Source organism: Eptatretus burgeri, chromosome 1 (assembly GCF_056783735.1).
Source record: "Eptatretus burgeri isolate ZD-2024b chromosome 1, Ebu_testis_v1, whole genome shotgun sequence".
In the NCBI taxonomy this organism is placed as follows: Eukaryota; Metazoa; Chordata; class Myxini; order Myxiniformes; family Myxinidae; genus Eptatretus; species Eptatretus burgeri.
The window spans coordinates 92,902,090-92,922,770 of record NC_140961.1 but is presented as its reverse complement, the minus strand read 5'-3'; the positions used below and the strand labels follow the sequence as shown (position 1 = coordinate 92,922,770).

The following is a 20,681-nucleotide window of genomic DNA, read 5'->3' as shown; positions in this document are numbered from 1 at the left end:
TCGAAAGAGGCGACCAGGGTTGCGTCAGGAAGGGCATCCCACTGTGTTGTCAAGAGTGTGTGTAAAAGGTAAAACTTATGCCAAAGCAGTATGCGGATCATAACGGATGATCCACTGTGGCGACCCCCTAAGGGGAACGAACAACATATTATATATATATATATATATATATATATATATATATATATATATATATATATATATATATATCCGGATCTATATATATATATATATATATATCTGTGACCGGATCACAGTGGATCATCCGTTATGCGGATCATAACGGATGATCCACTGTGGCGACCCCCTAAGGGGAACGAACAACATATTATATATATATATATATATATATATATATATATATATATATATATATATATATATATATATATATATATATATATATATATATATATATATATATATATATATATATATATATATATATATATATATATATATATATATATATATATATATATATATATATATATATATATATATATATATATATTTGTTGCCTGGTGTTGGCGCAGTGGTAAGGGCAGTGGCTTGGGACCCAAGAGGTCCTGAGTTCAAGCCCCGTTGGGACACTGAATTAATATATGTATGTATATGTGTATATATATATATATATATATATATATATATATATATATATATATATATAATGTGTATATATATAATGTGTATATATATAATGTGTATATATATATATATATATATATGTATCTATATATATATATATATATATATATATATATATATATATATATATATATATATATATATATATATATATATATAAATATATATAAACCAAGTAGAAAACACCAGGGGGTTGACTCAGCCTGCCATCCTTCCGAGGTCGGCGAAATGAGCACCAGTTGTACTGGGCCCGGTGTATGCCCCGGTTAGAATAGGTGTACCATATCCCTGTGTGTCGTAAGAGGCGACCAGGGTTGCGTCAGGAAGGGCATCCGGCGTAAAAACCTATGCCAAATCATTATGCGGACAACAAAACGAATTTCCATACCGGATCGGTCGAGGCCCGGGTTACCAACGACCGCCACCGGTACCGGTGGTCAGCAGGGTACCAGTGGAAATTGTGCTACTGCTGGGCGAAGGAGGAGAAGGAGACGGGGAAGGCGAGTCCGGAGGCAGTGGGAGAGGGGAAGGGTAGAAGTGTGGAGGTGAGAGTTGGAACTCTGAATGTTGGGACGATGACTGGCAAAGGGCGAGAGTTGGCTGATATGATGGAGAGAAGAAAGGTGGACATACTGTGTGTACAAGAGACCAAGTGGATGGGGAGTAAGGCGAGGAGCATTGGAGGTGGTTTCAAACTGTTCTACCATGGTGTGGATGGGAGGAGAAATGGTGTCGGGATAATCCTGAAGGAAGATCATGTCAAGAGGGTATTGGAGGTGAGGAGGGTGTCTGACCGAGTGATGAGTGTGAAGTTGGAAATTGAAGGGGTGATGATGAATATCATCAGTGCATATGCCCCACATATGGGGTGTGAGATGGAATATAAAGAAGATTTCTGGAGTGAGTTAGATGAAGTGGTGGAGAGTGTATCCAAGGATGAAAGAGTGGTGATTGGAGCAGATTTCAATGGACATGTTGGGGAAGGGAATAAAGAGGATGAGGAGGTGATGGGGAGGTACGGTCTCAACAAGAGAAATGTGGAAGGGCAAATGGTGGTAGAGTTTGCAAAAAGAATGGAAATGGCAGTGGTAAACACGTATTTCAAGAAGAAGGAGGAACACAGGGTGACATACAAGAGTGGAGGAAAGTGCACACAGGTGGATTACATCTTAAGTAGGAGATGCAACCTGAAAGAGATTAGTGACTGTAAGGTTGTGGCAGGGGAGAGTGTAGCTCGACAGCATCGATTGGTGGTCTGTAGGATGACTTTAGAGGTGAGGTTGAGGAAGAGAGTGAGGGCTGAACCAAGGACCAGATGGTGGAAGCTGAAGGAGGAAGACTGTTGCGTGAAATTTAGGGAGGAGGTGAGACAGGCGTTGGATGGTGGTAAAGATGGGTGGGATGATTGGGCAACGACAGCAGAAGTTGTGAGGGAGATAGCTAGGAAGGTACTTGGTGTGACATCTGGACAGAGGAAGGAAGATAAGGAGACTTGGTGGTGGAATGAGGAAGTACAGGAAAGTATAAGGAAGAAGGGGTTGGCTAAAAAGAAGTGGGATAGTCAGAGAGATGAAGAAAGTCGGCAGGAGTACGAGGAGTGGCGTCGAAAAGCAAAAAGAGAGGTGGCAAAGGCCAAGGAAAAGGCATATGATGAGCTGTATGAGAAGTTGGATACAAAAGAAGGGGAAAAGGATTTATACCGATTGGCAAGACAGAGGGACCGAGCTGGGAAGGATGTGCTGCAGGTTCGGGTGATAAAGGACGCAAATGGGAATGTGCTGACGAGCGAGGAGAGTGTGTTGAGAAGGTGGATGGAGTACTTTGAGGAGCTGATGAATGAAGAAAATGAGAGAGAGAGAAGGTTGGAAGAGGTGGAGATAGTGAATCTGGAAGTGGGGTGGATCAGTAAGGATGAAGTGAGGACTGCTATGAAGAAGATGAAAAGTGGAAAGGCGGTTGGCCCAGATGGAATACCAGTGGAGGCATGGAAGTGCTTAGGAGAGATGGCAGTGGGGTTGTTAACCAGATTGTTTAATAAAGTCTTGGAAAGTGAGAGGATGCCGGAGGAGTGGAGATTAAGTGTACTGATTCCGATTTTCAAGAATAAGGGTGATGTGCAGAGCTGTGGAAATTACAGAGGGATAAAGTTGTTAAGCCACACCATGAAGTTGTGGGAAAGAGTAGTGGAAGCTCGGTTGAGAGGAGAGGTGACGATCTGTGAGCAGCAATATGGGTTTATGCCAGGAAAGAGCACCACTGATGCGATGTTTGCTTTGAGAATGTTGATGGAGAAGTATAGGGAAGGCCAGAAAGAGTTACATTGTGTGTTTGTGGATTTAGAGAAAGCTTATGATAGGGTGCCAAGAGAGGAGTTGTGGCATTGTATGAGGAAGTCGGGAGTGGTGGAGAAGTATGTGAGGATCGTGCAGGATATGTATGAGGACAGTGTGACAGAGGTGAGGTGTGCGGTAGGAATGACGGACCGGTTTAAGGTTAAAGTGGGATTGCACCAAGGATCGACTCTGAGCCCTTTCCTGTTTGCAATGGTGATGGACAGGTTGACGGACGAGATCAGACTGGAGTCTCCATGGACCATGATGTTCGCGGATGACATCATGATCTGTAGGGAGAGTAGGGAGCAGGCTGAATCGAGCCTTGAGAGGTGGAGATACGCACTGGAGAGAAGGGGAATGTTAGTCAGTAGGAGTAAGACGGAGTACATGTGCGTAAATGAGAGGGAGGGTGGTGGTATGGTGCGGTTGCAAGGAGTTGAGGTGGGGAAGGTGGATTGGTTTAAATACTTGGGATCAACTGTCCAAAGTAACGGAGAGTGTGGGAGAGAAGTGAAAAAGAGAGTGCAGGCAGGATGGAGTGGGTGGAGAAGAGTTGCAGGAGTGATTTGTGACAGAAGGGTAGCTGCAAGAGTGAAGGGGAAAGTATACAAGACGGTAGTGAGACCAGCTATGTTGTATGGTTTGGAGGCGGTGGCGCTAACAAAAAGACAGGAAGTAGAGCTGGAGGTGGCAGAGTTAAAGATGCTGCGATTCTCGTTGGGAGTGACGAGGATGGATAGGATAAGAAATGAGTGTATTAGAGGGACAGCGCAGGTAGGACGGTTTGGAGAAAAAGTGAGAGAGGCGAGATTGCGATGGTTTGGACATGTGCACAGGAGGGAAACGGAGTATATCGGGAGAAGGATGTTGAAGATGGAGCCGCCAGGCAGGAGGAGAAGAGGAAGGCCAAAGAAGAGGTTCATGGATGCGGTGAGGGCGGACATGCGGGTGGTTGGAGTGTCAATGGAAGATGTGGAGGATAGAGCAAAATGGAGACAGTTGGTCCGCTGTGGCGACCCCTAGCGGGAGCAAGCCGAAAGAGGAAGAAGAAGATATATATATTTGTTCTGGTTTTGGAAAACTTACCCCGGGAGGAGGGCATACATGGACACATAGGTGACCCGAGGATCAGTTATTTCATTAGTCTTTGTATAGATAGTCGTTGGTCCCTTGTCAAAGGGCTGCTCGGTGTGAGCATGTGTTGGCCTATATTTGTCCCAAGTAATGTCTCCCCCTCCCCCTTTGTTTCTTTCAATCTTTCCTCCTTCACACCATCATCTGTTCATCCCTCTGTTACTTTCCATAATCCCTCGTTCACCCCATCGGACTTTCCTTCAATCCCATGGTTGTTCAGTCATCCCTGGGTCATGCGTAATCTCTCTCCATGTTCCTTCCATTCGCGCATTGCTTGATTGAGCACGTTGACCCATCTGTGGCTGTGAACCCATCGGGTGCTCCCACAAACATGTTCATGTCACATCTCACATGCATGTTCATGACGCTTGCTGCTTGTCATGGCCTGCGAGGTGCGCTGCTTTTCACTGGTGTGAAGCAGTGCAGAACTGTACGAGTGAGCGTTTCACACGCACAGGTGGTGTTTTGGGGCTTTTGTCGTGGCATTGGACACGTAAAGGGAGAGGCGACGGCTTCGTTGAAAGCTCCCTCAGAACGGCATGGAAAATCCACAGGTGATGTTGTGGACCCACCCCCATCAGCTGCTGACCAATGGGAGGGGGTGAAGGCTTGTGGGAGGAGGAAAAGAAAGCTGATGTGAAGGAGAAGCAGGAGAAAGTCAAGGAGAAACGAACGGAAGAGGGTCTCTTGAGCAGGGATGGAAAGTGCTCCTGAGCAGCAGAAAGGAGGAACGAACGGGACAAGCTTGCATGAGCAGAAGACTCAAAGACTGAGAAGGCTCATGAGGGAAGGAACAAAACCGTGAGAGGGTAAAGAAAGGAAGGTTTCACGAGCAATTGGTGTCGAATGTCTATGGGAAAAGAACACTCCTTTCATGAGTGTCATCCTGCCCTCTCACTCCTGTCAGGCACGAAGGACGAGGAGAGTGAGTGGCAGCACCTCATCGATGGGGGCATGAGGAAGAAAAATCTGAGGCAGAGTAGCGCAAGTTGCATATCTGGCTCGCATGTCTGGGACTCAGGAGAGGACACACCTACTATACTGGGTCTGGGCACCTCAGGGATGCGGCTGCATGTCCCCATCGCATCACATCACCAAACCCATCGTCCCCAGCCATTTTCCTTCACATTCTCTTGTATATTTGTGCGACGTGAGGGACAGAATGAAAGACTGCTTTCCTTTTCTCCATTCATTACTTTTATTTTATTTTCAAGTCCTTCTTGTTTTATTCTTCACCCCTGAATGAATGATGGCCAAGTTTTTTGTTTCAGTAAGATTGAAGAAGAATACGTGTTGTGGTTAAATCTGCTCTTCTGTGCCGTTTTACTTTCTTGATTAGAAATACTTGCTTTTAAATGATTGCTTGCTTGTGTGTTTGTAATAAATGATTGTTTGTTGTTATTTTCAATCTGTCCCAGTTGTCTTTTCTATTATTGGTTTGATGCAGTACACAAGCAAGGTTCGACAAGAAGTTGTACCCCAACAATTTGCTTTGTCAGCCAGCGCACTCACTGTAACGCTCGGCAGTAATCCGAGTGTGCGCTGAAGGAACATGACCCCAATTAGCTGGATGTCCACAGGTGAGGTATGTGTGTGTAACCCTGCCCGGATTGGCCATGTCAATTGGCGTTCGTGTTTGCCTAGCAACCTGTCAGTGCGCAGAGTTATCTGTGTCCAGCGGCCTCAGGACCGGGAATTCGAGAGGGACCTAAGTGCTTCCCCTCGTGGCAAGCCTCGAACCACAGATCTGCGACAATATATTTGAAGCCTTCTCCATTGCATACATGTACATACGTACGTACGTACACACACACACACGCACACTCTGACAATAAAGCTCCAGGACTGATTTTTTTTGACAGGTGGCAGCACTGGCTTGGGTTTCAGAATTGGACGCACATCGTAATCATCCTCTGCTTTCGCAGTTGACTCTATCAGTTGTGTTTTGTAGCCATAGTGGAGTTTTGTTAAAATTATGTGTTGCAATCATGTTCTGAAGAAGAACGACAGATTTATGGGACAGAGAATCATCAAGTTTTGGAAAAAGAAATAAAAGTGGCATGGACATTTTTGACAACTTGAAGCTGGCAAACAGGGAAGACACAATATTAAGATTACATGTGTTTGAGTGGGCGAAGAGGTTTGCGGAACGGAGAATGGACGTGGATGATGATACGTGGTTGGTACGCCCATCAATTGCCAAAAGAAGAAAAATGTCGCAAGGGTGAGAATGTTGGGCCAATCTGATCAATGTCCACAACTCCAATGAAAGGAATTCATTTTGCATCAATAAAAGAGATCCAGAGAGCTGTAACCAATGAGCTGAATGGCTTTGCAGACAACTTCTGAGGATGCTTGCTTAAGTGCGAGACTGTGTAGCCTTAGCTAGGCAACACATGGTATTCTTATTTGCTTTGCATAGGAACACAAATGCAGTTGATTTTCCTGTAAACATGGGTAATTAATCGGGGGAGCTGTCTTGTGCAGTAAGTATGGGCGTACAAGCCAAGTTTTTTTTTAAGGGGGGGGGCAGCTACAAATTTACCCGAATGTACACTCTACCATCCAACCCAGTGTGACAACTCCTTGGCTTTTTTCACAAGATATTGGCTATTCGTTGTTCACCTTGGCGTCTTGGTTTTCTATAGGTTTTCTTGGTGTATAGGTTTTCTATTATCATCGCTTTTCCGAAACCTTGTGAATTCTTGGCTTTTTCATTGGCCCACCTTGGCATTTATGAAAATCGGGAGTGGTCACACTGATCCCACATCACATGCTCCCCGCACCACCATCCCCCCTTCCACCCAGTCGTAGCACAACCCAATACGACCCTTTTGAAATGTCATCATGAACGTCATTTTGAAAAGACTTTTGTGCTATGCACTGCACAAGCATTTTCGGGAAACCCCTTCCCCCCAATGAAAGGCCAGCCTTTGCATGGGATGATTCCCCCTTTCGTCACTTTAAACACTTTTGATCAAACTAAAGAATCAAACTAAGGGCAATTTAAAAATGGTTAACTAATAATAGCTCTTCGGTGATACGAACAGCCGACAAACAAACATCTGAAACCCCTTCAATGAACCGCCGCTAAGAAGTCCCGAGACATCGCACACAGCTTCCCCCGAAGGCAAGTGAGAATGTACCTGCTCACAAAGTCCCGGAGTCATGGACAGTTTCCACAGAAACAATACGACCTTCCGTAGACATCATCTGGCAACACGAACAGCCAATCAGCAAGTCGTTGAGAATCCTTCTGATCAGATCTTCAGAGGTCCCAGGGCCCTGTACGGTTTCTTTGCCACGACTATAAAGTGCGACAATTGCCCAAGCATCAGCCATTTGTGTTTCTGCACATGCATGATTGCGTAACATGCATATAAGGAAGGAAACACGTTATTTCAAAAATGCACGAGGGTCGGCGAAACCTAGAGCATTGAGCAGTGGTTCCACTTGCCAGATGTATTATATATGTGAAATTTATCGTATTTTGACTCTTATTTTTAATTCCAAAAGAATTGCGATTGATAATTGCAAAAATAGTTAAATATATGACAATTCAGATGAGTTCTTACATCACAGGCTGTCATCATTCTGTTATCTTACGATATTTTGTCATCTTGATATTTTTATGCCCATCTTATAAAAGCAACTAGATGACCCGTGAACCTGTTGGGTTCTCGGTGTGACAGCGGTTGATAAAAAAACAATAATTTCAAGAAGAAATAACAGATAGCTCCAGTGAACTATACTGCTGAGGTTGTTTGCATTGATCAAATAATCCCGAAGAGTACTTCACTGAATCAGTAATTGACTTTTTAATAAATTTTTTTCGTTGCCCGATTTGAACGTAACTTGATATTGCGCGTCAATGTGAAAATAAAAAACGGAGAAAAGAAAGTCGAAGAAATTATTGTGCGTCATCTTCCAAACACAATATTATTTGTTAATGAACATGGAAGTATTTGATCAAAATGGCGATGCTTATTTTCTGCTTAAAATAAATCATTCTTTGTCTATAATAAATGTTTGAGATTTTAAAATAAAACATTTCAAGAAAAACAAGTGAAATCCTTCAATACAGCGCGTGTGGTGAAGCAAATGAGTACACTAATGGTAAAATATGCAATTTATGCTTTTTCAGTTGAAAAACAATTTAAAAGCGTACTTAATATTTGAAATGTAAAAATCTTGTTATGATTGTGATAAGCACCTTTATATATAACAAGGAATGAAATCGTTCGATACAGCGTGGCAGGGGGCCACAAAAGAATGATGTAAAATAAGAATAACTTCGCTTTCAGCTTTCAGCGTTCGGCACGAAATGCCATGGTGGGCGGAAATGATGTCTTTCGTTCATTCATTCATGAGAGGGGAGCATTTCTTGTTTTTTTTCCGTCAAGCAATAAATTAAATTGCTTTCACATATATAACACATTAGTTTCACAAATTTACATTGAAATCCTCGGGTATTTCCGTCAATTGTAGCCATTTCCGTCTTGATTACGCACTGCATCTACCGGACGGCCGTCATTGGTGCACTTGAGGCACGTGGGGGGGGGGACACTGGGGACATTTCAAACTCGGTGCAATTGTATACAGCGCACGCGCTGTAAAAACAAAAAGATAGCTACAGCGAACTATACCGTTGAGGTTGTTTGCATTGATCAAATTCTCCCGATCAAAGGTGGTGTTGTGGTTTCAATGAGTCCCAAAGAGATCCTCTATTGGTAAAGCAGTTATTTCACAGTTATACTGTTTAGTTTAAATGTCTAAAGTCCGTGTTGATATTATCTGCATTGCGTTTGTGTAGTTAGAAATCCCAAATATCATTTTTTGTCATTCCACATTCCTTTCCACCAGCCATCTGCCGCATATTTTCCTCACCCATGAACGCATTGTCCACACAGCCCCTCAAAACCATTTCAGATCACTTCATGAGCGCCTGTAACAAGAGTTTGCACCAAAACCAGACACTTGCGAAACAATTCTCTTCATGAGTGCCCTGAGGGAATTTCAAGCACATTTCGTGAGCACTTGCCGAAGAATGTTTGTGCCAAGAACCATCTTGAAGGCAGCTTCCCCCATGGATGAGTGCATGGGAGGAGTCAAAGCTATTTTAAAAGGCTGTCTCTGAGAAAGAAGAGCGTCAAGGAAAGGTGTTTGGCAGGCAGGAAAATGGCAGAGAGAGATTTGAAGATTTGCAGCTTGAGAGGATTAGAGATTTTGTTCGGTGCTTGATTGATTATTATTATTTGCATGAACACGAGTCTCCTCTCATCCTTCTCTCTTTGAATCCTTCTCTCTGTCACTCCTTTTGCTTTGCATGCTTTCACATTCCCACATCCAATAGCTCTGTTGCTGGACCCTCTGCTTAATCTACGGTGCTCAGGCACCCTGCCAGAAGATGCATTCAATACGTGTCTGTGTGAGTGATGTCACTGCCTCATGGGAAAACTCCAGTGCTGCGGCTGTGCAAGGAGAAGGAGGGGAACGGGACATGGGCAGAAGGTCCCAGTTTCAGTCAGGACATGGGAACCAGTTTCAACAAGTACAAGGTGTGCATGGGGTCCGTCTCACCCCATATATTTATATCTATCGCAGTTCTTCTTCGTCACCAATCGTCCATCCCATCATTTTTTTTGTCAATGACCCATCTCTTCCTTCACCCAGCTGGCATATGTACTGTCGAGTGTTGTCATTGAAAAAGTTCCGAAGGCAGGTCTATCGCATGGGGGATAAGGGAGAACCTACATGTGCTGTTATTGTTGTACATGTGTCATTCCATTGTTTTCTCTGCTTGTAAATACTTATTTGGCCTGTCATTATAAATACAGTAAGACCCTGACATTTCCTGGAAAATTCTGCGAATGTCGAACGTCAGGGCATTGTTTCAATGGGAAAAGGGGGGATAGGTTCCCGGCGGATCATGATTCATAATGGGAAATTGAATTTTATGAAAATGATTGCACATTATTACATTATCATTAAAAATGCTTACAAATAAGCCAAAAACAACAGCAGGTGCTGTTTCCGATTTTTATTGAAGATACAGTACCATACGACATAACTTTTTGTTTGATGAGTTAAAATCCAGTGAACTCCTTTGAAGAGGATGCAAGTGAGGGTGCTGATGAATGATGCACTGAAGCAGATGCAGGTGAGGGTGCTGATGGTGTTGAGCTGGAGGGCCGCAGTGAAAAAAATCCAGGATATCGAGTGCTGTTTTGCTGAGTGCTACAGATTTCTGTGTAACTCTTTGTAATGCAGCAAAACATAATCCAGCCCCCCTCTTGAACCGGAAGTACTGCTCCTTCACTGGGTCGGCATCTTGCAACCTGTGAGCGACTGCCCCCATATGATGCAGCACCTCAACCACAAACTTGATGGTCAGGTTGGGCCGTGGCACCTCTTCCTCCTCTTCACTGCCCTCCTCCTCCTCTTCGGAAACCTTGATGGCCTCTAACTCCTCCTCAATCAGCTCCTCGCTGTGTGAGGCAATAAGGTCGTCTAATTTCTCAGGCTGCATGTCAGCAAAGCCTTTCCCTCCCACCTCCCCTGCCAACCCGATAATTTGCTGCCTGTTCTCAGTGTTGTCAAGAAAACTTTTGAAGTTATTGACTGCCTGTGACCATCAATTATACCAGCAAGCATTGATACTGGAGGCTTTGACTTTGTCGAGAGAGTCCTTGATGGTGCCAATGCAGTGCGCTACACTGAAGTCTTTCCAACAATCCCCGATGGTAAGTTGGGCATCAGACTCCAGAGTATCCAGGATGCAAAATAAGGTGCGGAAGGTGTAATAAGTTTTAAATGTTGAAATTACCCCTTGGTCGAGTGGTTGGATCAGCGAGGTGGTGTTGGCTGGCAGGAAGATGGCCTCGACATTGGAATGGGCCACCTTCAGCTCCTCAGGGTGGCCTGAAGTGTTGTCTACCAGCAGGAGGACCTTGAAGGAGAGGTTTTTTTCTGCAAAGTTCCTCTCCACTTGAGGGATGAAACAGTTGTGGAACCAATCCATAAAGATGGCAGCTGTTACCCATGCCTTTTTGTTGACCTTCCAAGATACAGGCAGTCTGCCTTTTTTTGCCCTTGAGAGCACACTGGTTCAGGAAATGATACAGCATCATCGGTTTAATCATGCAGTCGTCTTGGCATTGGCATAGAGGAGAAGAGATATGTGGTCTTTAGCTTTATTCCAAATGCTGTCCTCTTTCACTTTGAGATGAAAATTCTCTTGAGCATTTTATTCCAGAACAGGCCATTCTCGTCTGCATTAAAGACCTGCTCTGGTGCAGTACATAGGTCTCAATGAGCTGTTTGAGCTGTGCAGGGAAAGCATCAGCTGTCTTGTGGTCCGCTGAAGCACACTCGATCATGAGCTTTATGTTGTGGAGAGCATACCACTTCTTGAAGTGGTCCAACCAACCCCTACTTGCTTGGAAGGGGCTAGGGCCATGCGTACCTGCATCACTCCTGTTTGCAGCACCACCCATGCCAGCCAGATGATCGCATACTTGCTTTGCCTTTTCATGAATCAGAGGTCCGCTTAAAGGCATATTTTTCTGGGCATTGTCCTCTACCCACAAATTTAAAGCCTTCTCCATTGCCTCAATGTGAATGTCCAACCTGGACAGAAACTTTGGTGCTGCATACTGCACTCGCCATGACACCGCCGCAATTCGCCTTCGTGGTCTTCTTTATGTAGTTCAGAGTCGACTCGTTCACACCATAATACCTGCCCACAGAAGCTGCACTCTCACCCCTTTGTAGTTGGTCAAGAAGCTCCAATTTCAGGCTCAAACTCATCACTTTTTTATACCTCTTGGGTGGGACGAGAAGAAAGAATGACACAGGACATGCTGCACATAAGTAGTCATGCAGATGTTGTGATTACATGGAGGAGGGGTGGGTAGTGTGACTATTGTTTGTTGGGGATGGTTTATGCACACGTACAGCTGCTTTATGCGCGGTTGGTGAAAAATGGTTTATGCCACGCGACGAGTGGGAGATGGTATTTGAGCCTGGAAAAACTGAATATGCGAAGCACAGGGCCACAAATGTCGAAGCAGGTCACATTTTATCAACCGCGAATACACGGGATTCACAAATGTCGAATTCGCAAATGGGGATTCACGGTGCTTGCACTTTTGTTTCTGCTATGAAAGGCCATTTCTTTAACCCGAGTCCTTCCAACATATTTTATACCTAATCTTAACAACTGGGGTTTTTTCGGACCGCAAATCAAAAACCACTCAATCTGCCAAAGTTTCACATTAATAACTAAACATTGTGTTTTGTTGATGAAGTCAACAAGCATAATAAAAATAAAAATAGATCGAAAATTAACCTTACAACTGGGGACTTTTATGACCCCAACTCAGAAGCTCTAAATTTCATTCATTCTGATGCTGTTTCTCATCAATGAGAAAACAATCATTTTGATTGGATGATGTTTTAGTGATAAAGTAAACAAACGTAAGCATAAAAAATGGAGGACTTGCTTGATACAAATATCATATGAACTAACCATATATGCAGAAAAATTGAACGAAAACAATTGGGGTCTTTTTGGACCCCAGAAAGGATTGGCTTGCATCTCTGTCGAGCAAGGTGGGATCTTAAAACATCATATTATATCGTTTTACCAGCATATATTGGTGAACAAACTAATAAAACATGAAATACGTTGTTAAACTAATATAGAAATAATAGATCAAAACATATGCCTGATGTTGGCTTTATGGTTAGGGTGGTGGGCTTGGGATCCTCGGATCCTGAGTTCAAATCCCACTTGGCTGTTGAATTAATACCAGGTCGGTTTGATTCTGCCTGTCATCCTTCTGAAGTTGGCAAAATGAGTGCCAGCTTACTGGTATCCTGTGTTTGAGTGGTGACCTGTCCAGGATTGTGCCCAACAGTCAAGGAGACTGTTTAGGCAGCACCAACGCTCTGCACAGAGTATGGTCCCAATGGATGGATGGAATGGGTCCAAGAAAGACCAATGTTGGGAGGATTAGGGTTAAGAAACCATGTCCTGACTTATTCTGTCTGTTCTGCTGGTGGCATAAAACTGCTGAGGTGTTTGGCCAGCTTGGATTCATTATCCAAGTTCAATCTCAGGTCTGGTTATGTGTCATTGGTTCTGCTCAGCCGACTGACTAAGGTCTGTTGTGCAGCCGCCAGCAGGGTTCCCCTTTTGCCTCGCTTCACTGATCAGTATGGTAAACCGACCTTGGGTACGAAGATCCCACCAGAGTTGAGAGTTACAAACGTTGTCCATGGTATCTTTAAGACATGCTGTTCTCTAGGAGTTACCCAGAAGCGACGCCTCAAAAACCATCAAAATATATACAGTATATGTATAGGTTACCATTCTTCTACATCAAGGGAGAGAGAAAATGTGAAGATTACAGATGCATAATAATTCCTGCTTTATTCCATTAGATGCATTTTATCATATTCAAGTGATTTTTTATTATTATTTCTTTTACAGGTAGAGGGAGCAAACAATCAACTTGGGAACGATTTCTCATACATGGTTCAGCATGGGTCATGGTGGTGCCAATGCTTGGGTTGTGTATAGCATGGATACTGCTTGGGGAACTCCATGTGACTTACAATACAGAGATACACCGAGGCACCATCATCATTGAGTGCAGCTGGAATTCACCAGTTTGGGCTGTTTGTGCCCTGGGATACTTGGGGATCTTGATAATGATCTGCCTTGCCCGGGCCCTGAGAGCCGCTAAGACAGGTTTAACTGACAGTGAGCAAAAGTATATCACTTTCAGCATGATCAGTTCCTTATTGGTGTGCCTGGCATTTGTGCCAGCAAACAGCAGCACGGAAGGAAAGTGGAAAGTTGCGACAAAAATATTTGCTATAAATGCAGTCACTTATGGCTTCCTTGGGTGCAATTTTCTGCCAAAGTGCTACATTGTTCTTGTTAAGGCTAAATAACAACGTGGGATTTGTTTGAAAGGGGGGTCATAATGGAATTACACAGCCACATTGTTCAGTTGGTGTAAATGAGATACAGTTCATGGAGAATATAAATAAATGAATTGGGATGCATAATTGCATGCTTTTCACGAACATGTGAATTAAATAAACATCTTTGGGATTTTGACGTGCCAACTGTAGTACATTTATTAAACCGAATGTAATGCCTACACCCCACCCCCCTCCCAAATGAGGTTTTATTTACAGGATTCAGTTATTCAACCAATACAGCTCAAATTACTGTCATAGAATGATGTGAAAAGAAAAAAAGAGATTTCTCTGCCCCCCAAAATTATTATTATTTATTTTGAGCGGGATCACAAAGAACTTTCCCCCTCGTATCTCTCCCTGGTTACTCCCTCCTCTGGTATGACAGACGTGAGCCTTGTTCTGGTGGTGGAGTTGCTCTCTTCATCAAAGACTCCATTCCTCATCTCACCATGCACTCTCCTCTCTCCCCCACAACGCCAGGAATACCTCTGGCTACAGCTTCCCCTCCACTCCAAGCTAATGTTTATATGTGTGTTGAACTGTCCACCAAAAAGTGATGACTCCATTTACATCTTGCTCTCCAAAACCATGGACCAACTTCTATCCTCTCATCCCAACTCTCTATTCCTCATAAGTGGTGACTTCAACTGTATTCATGCCAGTTGGCTATGTGTGGTTACCTCTCTTACCGGTCATGGCACTTCAATAAAAGAATTCTGCGACTCATTGGGATTGACTCAATCTGTGAACTTCCCGACCCGGATCTCAACCAATGGTACTCCATCTCTTCTGGATCTGATTTTGATTAATTTCCCTGAAAATATCTGCTGTTATATCTCCACGCTTATCGGTTCATCTGACCACATGCTTGTCAAAGTTGACATCTCTCTGACTGTTATTAGAGAACCACCTCAGCACCATCGAGTCTGGCATTTCATGCAGGCTGATTGGCAGGGGCTTCAAGCAGCCATCAAACTTCTCGACTTGTCTCCCATCTGTACTTCCTCCGACATCAACTTGTCCAGGGAATTCTTTCAAGTAAAAGTTCTCTCTCATGCACAGATTTATCCCATCTCATCTTCAGTTGTCCAACGCTTCCTCCTGCCCATGGTACGCTGAAGCTTGTGGCAAAGCAGTTGTCCTGAAGCAACTTGCCTAAACCCCAAGGAAGGCTAATCCAACTGAAGGCAATCTCAGTTCCTTCCACAAAGCTCGTAACAAGTGTGTGTCTATCCTCAGGAGAGCCAGAAAAGAACATCTTTCTAAAAACAAGTCTGAACTCTCAAACCTGTCTCCCTCCTCCAAATCCTAGTAGTGTCTAATTACATCTTTTCTGGTGTATGTCCTCCCTCCATCCCCTCCCATATCTCAAATGGCAACACAGCTGACATTGCAAGTGGAAAGGCTGAATGCCTAAACTCCATGTTTGCTTCTAAATCTTTTTTCCCAAATCCATGACTCTGCAGCCACCTTACCCGGTCACACCCAGCTGTTTCTGTAATCTGTGTCGTTTTCTCCTGACAAGGTGGAGAGCTTACTGTCAAACCTCGACTCGGATTCTGCAACCAGTCCAGACGGCATCAGCCCACATGTCCTAAAAACCTGCCCTGTTGCTGTTGCTGTTTGTCTCTCTCTCTCTCTCTCTCTCTCTCTCTCTCTCTCTCTCTCTCTCTCTCTCTCTCTCTCTCTGTCTGTCTGTTCTATCCACCCTCTCACTGCCTTCTGCTTGTAAATCAGCAAACATTACCGCTCTACATAAAAAAGGTACAAAAATAGATCCCTACAACTACAGAACAATCAGCCTTCTCCCAATCATGAACAAGGTTATGGAAATCATCATCGCTGCAGACATGAAATCCTTCCTCTTCTGCAATGGCTTGATTTCCGATCATCAATTTGGATTCAGAACAGGTCACTCTACCCTTGATATGCTGCTTCTGCTCTCCCAACGGATGGAGATGCTCAATGCCAGACATGAAACCAAAGCCATCTCCCAAGACATATCGCATGCCTTCGATACGGTCTGACACCCTACCCTGCTCACCAAATTCACTTCGGATGGTATCCAAGGACATCTCCACTCATGGCTCACAGACTTACTCTCCTGTCGCAGCCAACATGTGGCCCTTAATGGCGTTCTCTCCTTCCCTCTTCCTGTCCAGGCTTGAGTTCCCCAAGGCAGTGTTCTGGGCCTTGTTGTTTTTCTGGTTTTCATCAATGATCTCTTCGACTCTCTGGTAAATCCTATTTATCTCTTTGCTGATGACTCCACCATCTGCGTACCATCTGTCTTCCCTCAAATCGGTAAGCAGCAGTCTTTTCATTCTCTGCAGATCTGGACAAAATCACAAGCTGGTCCAACATGTGGAACGTGTCTTTCAACCCTGACAAATCTCACACTCTCACTATGTCTCTCCGAAAGGACCCTCTGGAGCCCCCCGCCCCTTCCCCATCTACTTTCTCAACAATCCTGTTGAAGAAGTCCTTTCATTCAAGCTTATGGGTCTCACCATCTGCCAGGATGTTTCCTGGGAAAGCCACATTTCCCAGTTGGCCTCCAAAGCCAGTAGCCGACTGGGAATCCTCCATAGTGCAAAGTCCTTCCTTAGCACACCTAAGGTCCTGACCACATACAAAGCTTTCATCTGCAGCCTTATAGAGTACTGCTCTCCCCCTGGGCTTCTGCTCCCACCTCTCACCATTCTCGGTTTCACGCTGTGGAAACCAAGGCATTTAGGGTCATTTGTATCTCCCGCGATGAAGCTGAGCCTTTGGGTCTCTTACTCTCTCACCACAGGCATGTCAGTGGTCTTTCTGTCTTCTATCATCTCCTGTCCGACCTCACCCCCCACCTCCCCGCTCTGTCTGAGATATGTCCTTCCCATATTCCTCCAGGGTGCTCAAGGTCCACCAGCAACCCCCTTCTGGTAAAACTACCAAAATCAAGAATTACTGCTCACCTTCACTCTTTCATTCCTCTTTTTCCCCACCTTTAGAACAAACTCCCACACTCTCTGCAATCCCATTCTTCCCTCCAGGCCTTCTAAACAGTTGTTCACCACCATCGCTTATCTTCCCCCATCAAAAACCAAGATTTTTAACCCCCACTAGTCCACCTCAAAGCCACCTTCAAATTCCCTGCTTTCCTTCCTGAAAGTCCCTCTCATGTCCATCTTGTTTACCCTGTGTACCCCACCCCATCCCTCTCCCTTCCACAGATCTCTTCATATCTCTGTTCCCCATTATTTTTTCCTTCCCTCTTCCACCCCTCTTGTCTCTTGCTCCATTTGTTGTGCGTTTCTGTGTGTTATCTCTCATACGAGCCTCGACAGTGTATACAAAAACAACATAATAAAACTTCCTCATTTTCGCGTATCATCTGGAGCATGCATCTCAGTCCCAAATGATTAACTGACCTTCCCAGGGAATGATGCACCTTATCCCTGATGGTCCAATAGACATTGTTGTTGAACCATTGACAAATGCATTGCAACTAACTGTAATTCGTTTAGTTGATGCAAATTCAAACTCACACCATTGGCATGCACAAAATGCAAATGAAAAAAACTGAGACAGAACTACGATAAAAAATAAACAAATTTACTCTTCTCTTGTTTTATACTTCCAATCACAATTCCAGTGTAATAAGTAAAGATTAATTCATCCACACGTTAACAGAAATGTCAACTTCAACAAATAACACGGATGATAGCAGTGCTGGATTAACCATCAGCCAGACAAGGCATGTGCCTTAGGGCCAGCCAAAAATTCGGGCCAAAAATTCTTTTCACATTAAATATGTCTTTTTTGCATTAAATATTTTGTTCTTGAATCAGTTCATCTTTTGTCTGGGGTCCATTTCCATGAGCCCGAGATATAATTTAAATTTTTCAGGCCATTCTCTAAAATTTCAAAATGTGCCTTCGGGCCAGCCGAGGCTTAATCCGGCACTGGATGATAGGATAAACTGGCATGTTACAGCAAATAAATGTGCCCACGAAGTCCAATTCAGCAAGGGGAGAGCGGCATCACCGATGTGGAGCTTCCGGTGAAATACCACAATACTTACCGTTCCTTCATTAACCTGGTGAGATGGGTAATGCTGGCTCCCCGATAGACCTGGCTGGGGGTGGGGAGGGATCACACGTTTCTGGTGTGAAGCGCACACGTTGTAGCTCGGTCAGTGCAGCGTGCCTCCGCACGCTGCACACGCTCTGTGCTCCATGGACACCCGCTGGCGCATGACTCTGGTGACCCGCTCCAGGGATAGTTCCGGGCGGGGAGTTTGACGGGGCGGTGCACCTTTAAAATGGTAATGCAAGTGTCCTAAGGCAAGCAAAGGGAGAACCAAAATCTCCCATGAAGCAGAAGGGTGAAAACTCACTGGATCTTGATTTTCAGTTTGAACACAGACTGTGAAAGCATGGCCGCATGCTCCTTTTGACTTTCTGGGTTTTAAGCAATAGGTGTCAGAAAAGTTAACACAGGTATAACTGGCTTGTGGTGGTTAAGAATCCACAGCGACGTCGTTTTTTGATCCTTTGATGTCGGCTCTTCCTATCATTGTGAAGCAGAATTCATTAAGTGTTGGATTGTTCACCCACCAACAGGGAATGTGAGCTGGGATTAGACCGTCGCAAGACAGGTTCGTTTTACCTGAATGATGCTTTTGTCGCTGGGACAGCATTCCTGCTCAGTTTGATAGGAACCGCAGGTTCATACACTTGGTGCGTGCATCTGGCTGAGCAGCCACCGGCGTGAAGCTAGCCTCTGAGGGATTATGGCTGAACGCCTCGAAGTCAGAATTACTCATTGGGCATGGTAAGACTCCTGCGCATAGGTCTTCGGCCGGGACAGCATACAATTTTTGAGCCGTTGGCCCCGTCCAAATTTCGTAGGGTGGCCTCCGGTGTGGTCCTCTGCACGACAGTTTCCAGGGTTGCCCGATGAATCTTGCAGCGTTGCAGCGCGACCCCCTCCAAGCACCACTTGCACAGCATGATTGTGGGGTGCCATGTGCCGAATGACTTGTAAACGACCTGGTTACGGTTACTAAAATGTAGTAAGTCGTCGTAATGAAACTAAACTTCACTCAATTACACTCTGAAAAGGTACTGCAATATTCATCTTGGCACCTCATACATGTTTTTTCACCGAGACACGTGCTTATAGAGGTTAAAAAACGACGTAAATTGTCAGTCAATGCAACAAATATTTTCATGCAAGTGTCTCACGTTGGCCAAGCCCGACATGTTGGCTGGTGTCACGTTGGCCAAGCCCGACATGTTTGCCGGTCTCATATTGGCCAAGCCCGACGTGTTGGCCGGTCTCACGTTGGCATAGCCTGACGTGTTGGCCAGTCTCACGTTGGCCAAGTCCGACATGTTGGCCAGTCTCACGTTGGCCAAGCCTGATATTCAATCGGTTGTAGGAATTTGTAATTTGTTCAGGATTCTGATAAAATCTCGTCTGTTCAATGTTCATTGCAAAGATTCCATGTGACCTTTAACTTCCATCAACTAAAGCGAGCCAATTTTTGAACATTTCACTCTTCCTCTTCACTTTCATCATTCTTGTTAAATTTGTCAGGATTTCATCCATTTTTATATCTTTCATTCTAGTTCTCTTCTCTTTCATCACACATGGACTGATTGTATGGTCAGGGTATGTGTTCTTCTTCGTTCTTTGTTATTAAAGAGGTATTGCTGCAAGCAATGATCATTGTTTAAGGTAATAAGCTATTACATATCTGTTCACTAAAATGGGATGTTATTTTCATTGATAATACAATGTTATGTGTCAACCTCAGGGCACTGCAAGCGAGTGCACCGGAAGCCTGGAGGACATAACAATACCAGAAAATATATAAAGACACTGATGTGCCCTTGATATTGTTACCTTCACAAACTTTGTTGCGAAGGTTATGTTTTGATCGCTGTGTACTTATTTATTTATTTATTTATTTATTTGTGAATAGGTGTGTTTGTTTGTTTGTTATTCGCATAACTCCAAAAGTATTGAACTGAATCGCAGAAAATTTGGTGGGATGATTGGTTATTATCCGAGGACCATTTGATTAGATTTTGGGAGCGATCGGGTCAAAGGTCAAGGTCATGAAAAGGTCAAAATCGTCTTTTTACCATAGCGCGGTCAATTTGTATCCAATTTGCATGCAACTAATGCCAAAATGTTCAGAATTCAATGCCCCATCTTGTGATATGTGACATGACACAATGACGTAATAACCCTTATTAGCGGTTGGGAGTCAAAGGTCGGGGGGGGTCACGACATTGCAAAATGTGCGGTTTTAGTCATAACACGGTCAATTCTTATCCGATTTGCATGAAACCAACACCAAAATGTTGACTTTTCTGTTCCCCACACTATAATACCAATTACAAAATTAAGAGTACAAAGGTCAAGGTCGAGGTCATGAAAATGTCAAAATCGTCATTTTTGTACAATGAATGTTTTTTTGTTCACAATAAATAACTTATTTAGAAAAACAGAAAGTCGTGTGTGCTAAATGCCCCTAAAATGCCAGAAAATAATTTATTATAATGTGACCAG

At 44.1% G+C, this 20,681-nt stretch overlaps 1 protein-coding gene across 1 annotated transcript in view; it reads left to right on the top strand.

Annotated features, from left to right (window-relative positions):
• LOC147034965 (extracellular calcium-sensing receptor-like) overlaps nt 1-14,279 on the top strand; it is a 118,935-nt gene extending 104,656 nt beyond the window's left edge. The window contains exons 11-12 of the mRNA XM_085860923.1: nt 9,469-9,673; nt 13,612-14,279. Of these exons, the coding sequence (XP_085717049.1) occupies nt 9,469-9,673; nt 13,612-14,078 (672 nt within the window). The 3' untranslated portion in view covers nt 14,079-14,279. The remainder of the gene's footprint in view (nt 1-9,468; nt 9,674-13,611) is intronic.
• The last annotated feature ends 6,402 nt before the right edge of the window (nt 14,280-20,681 follow it).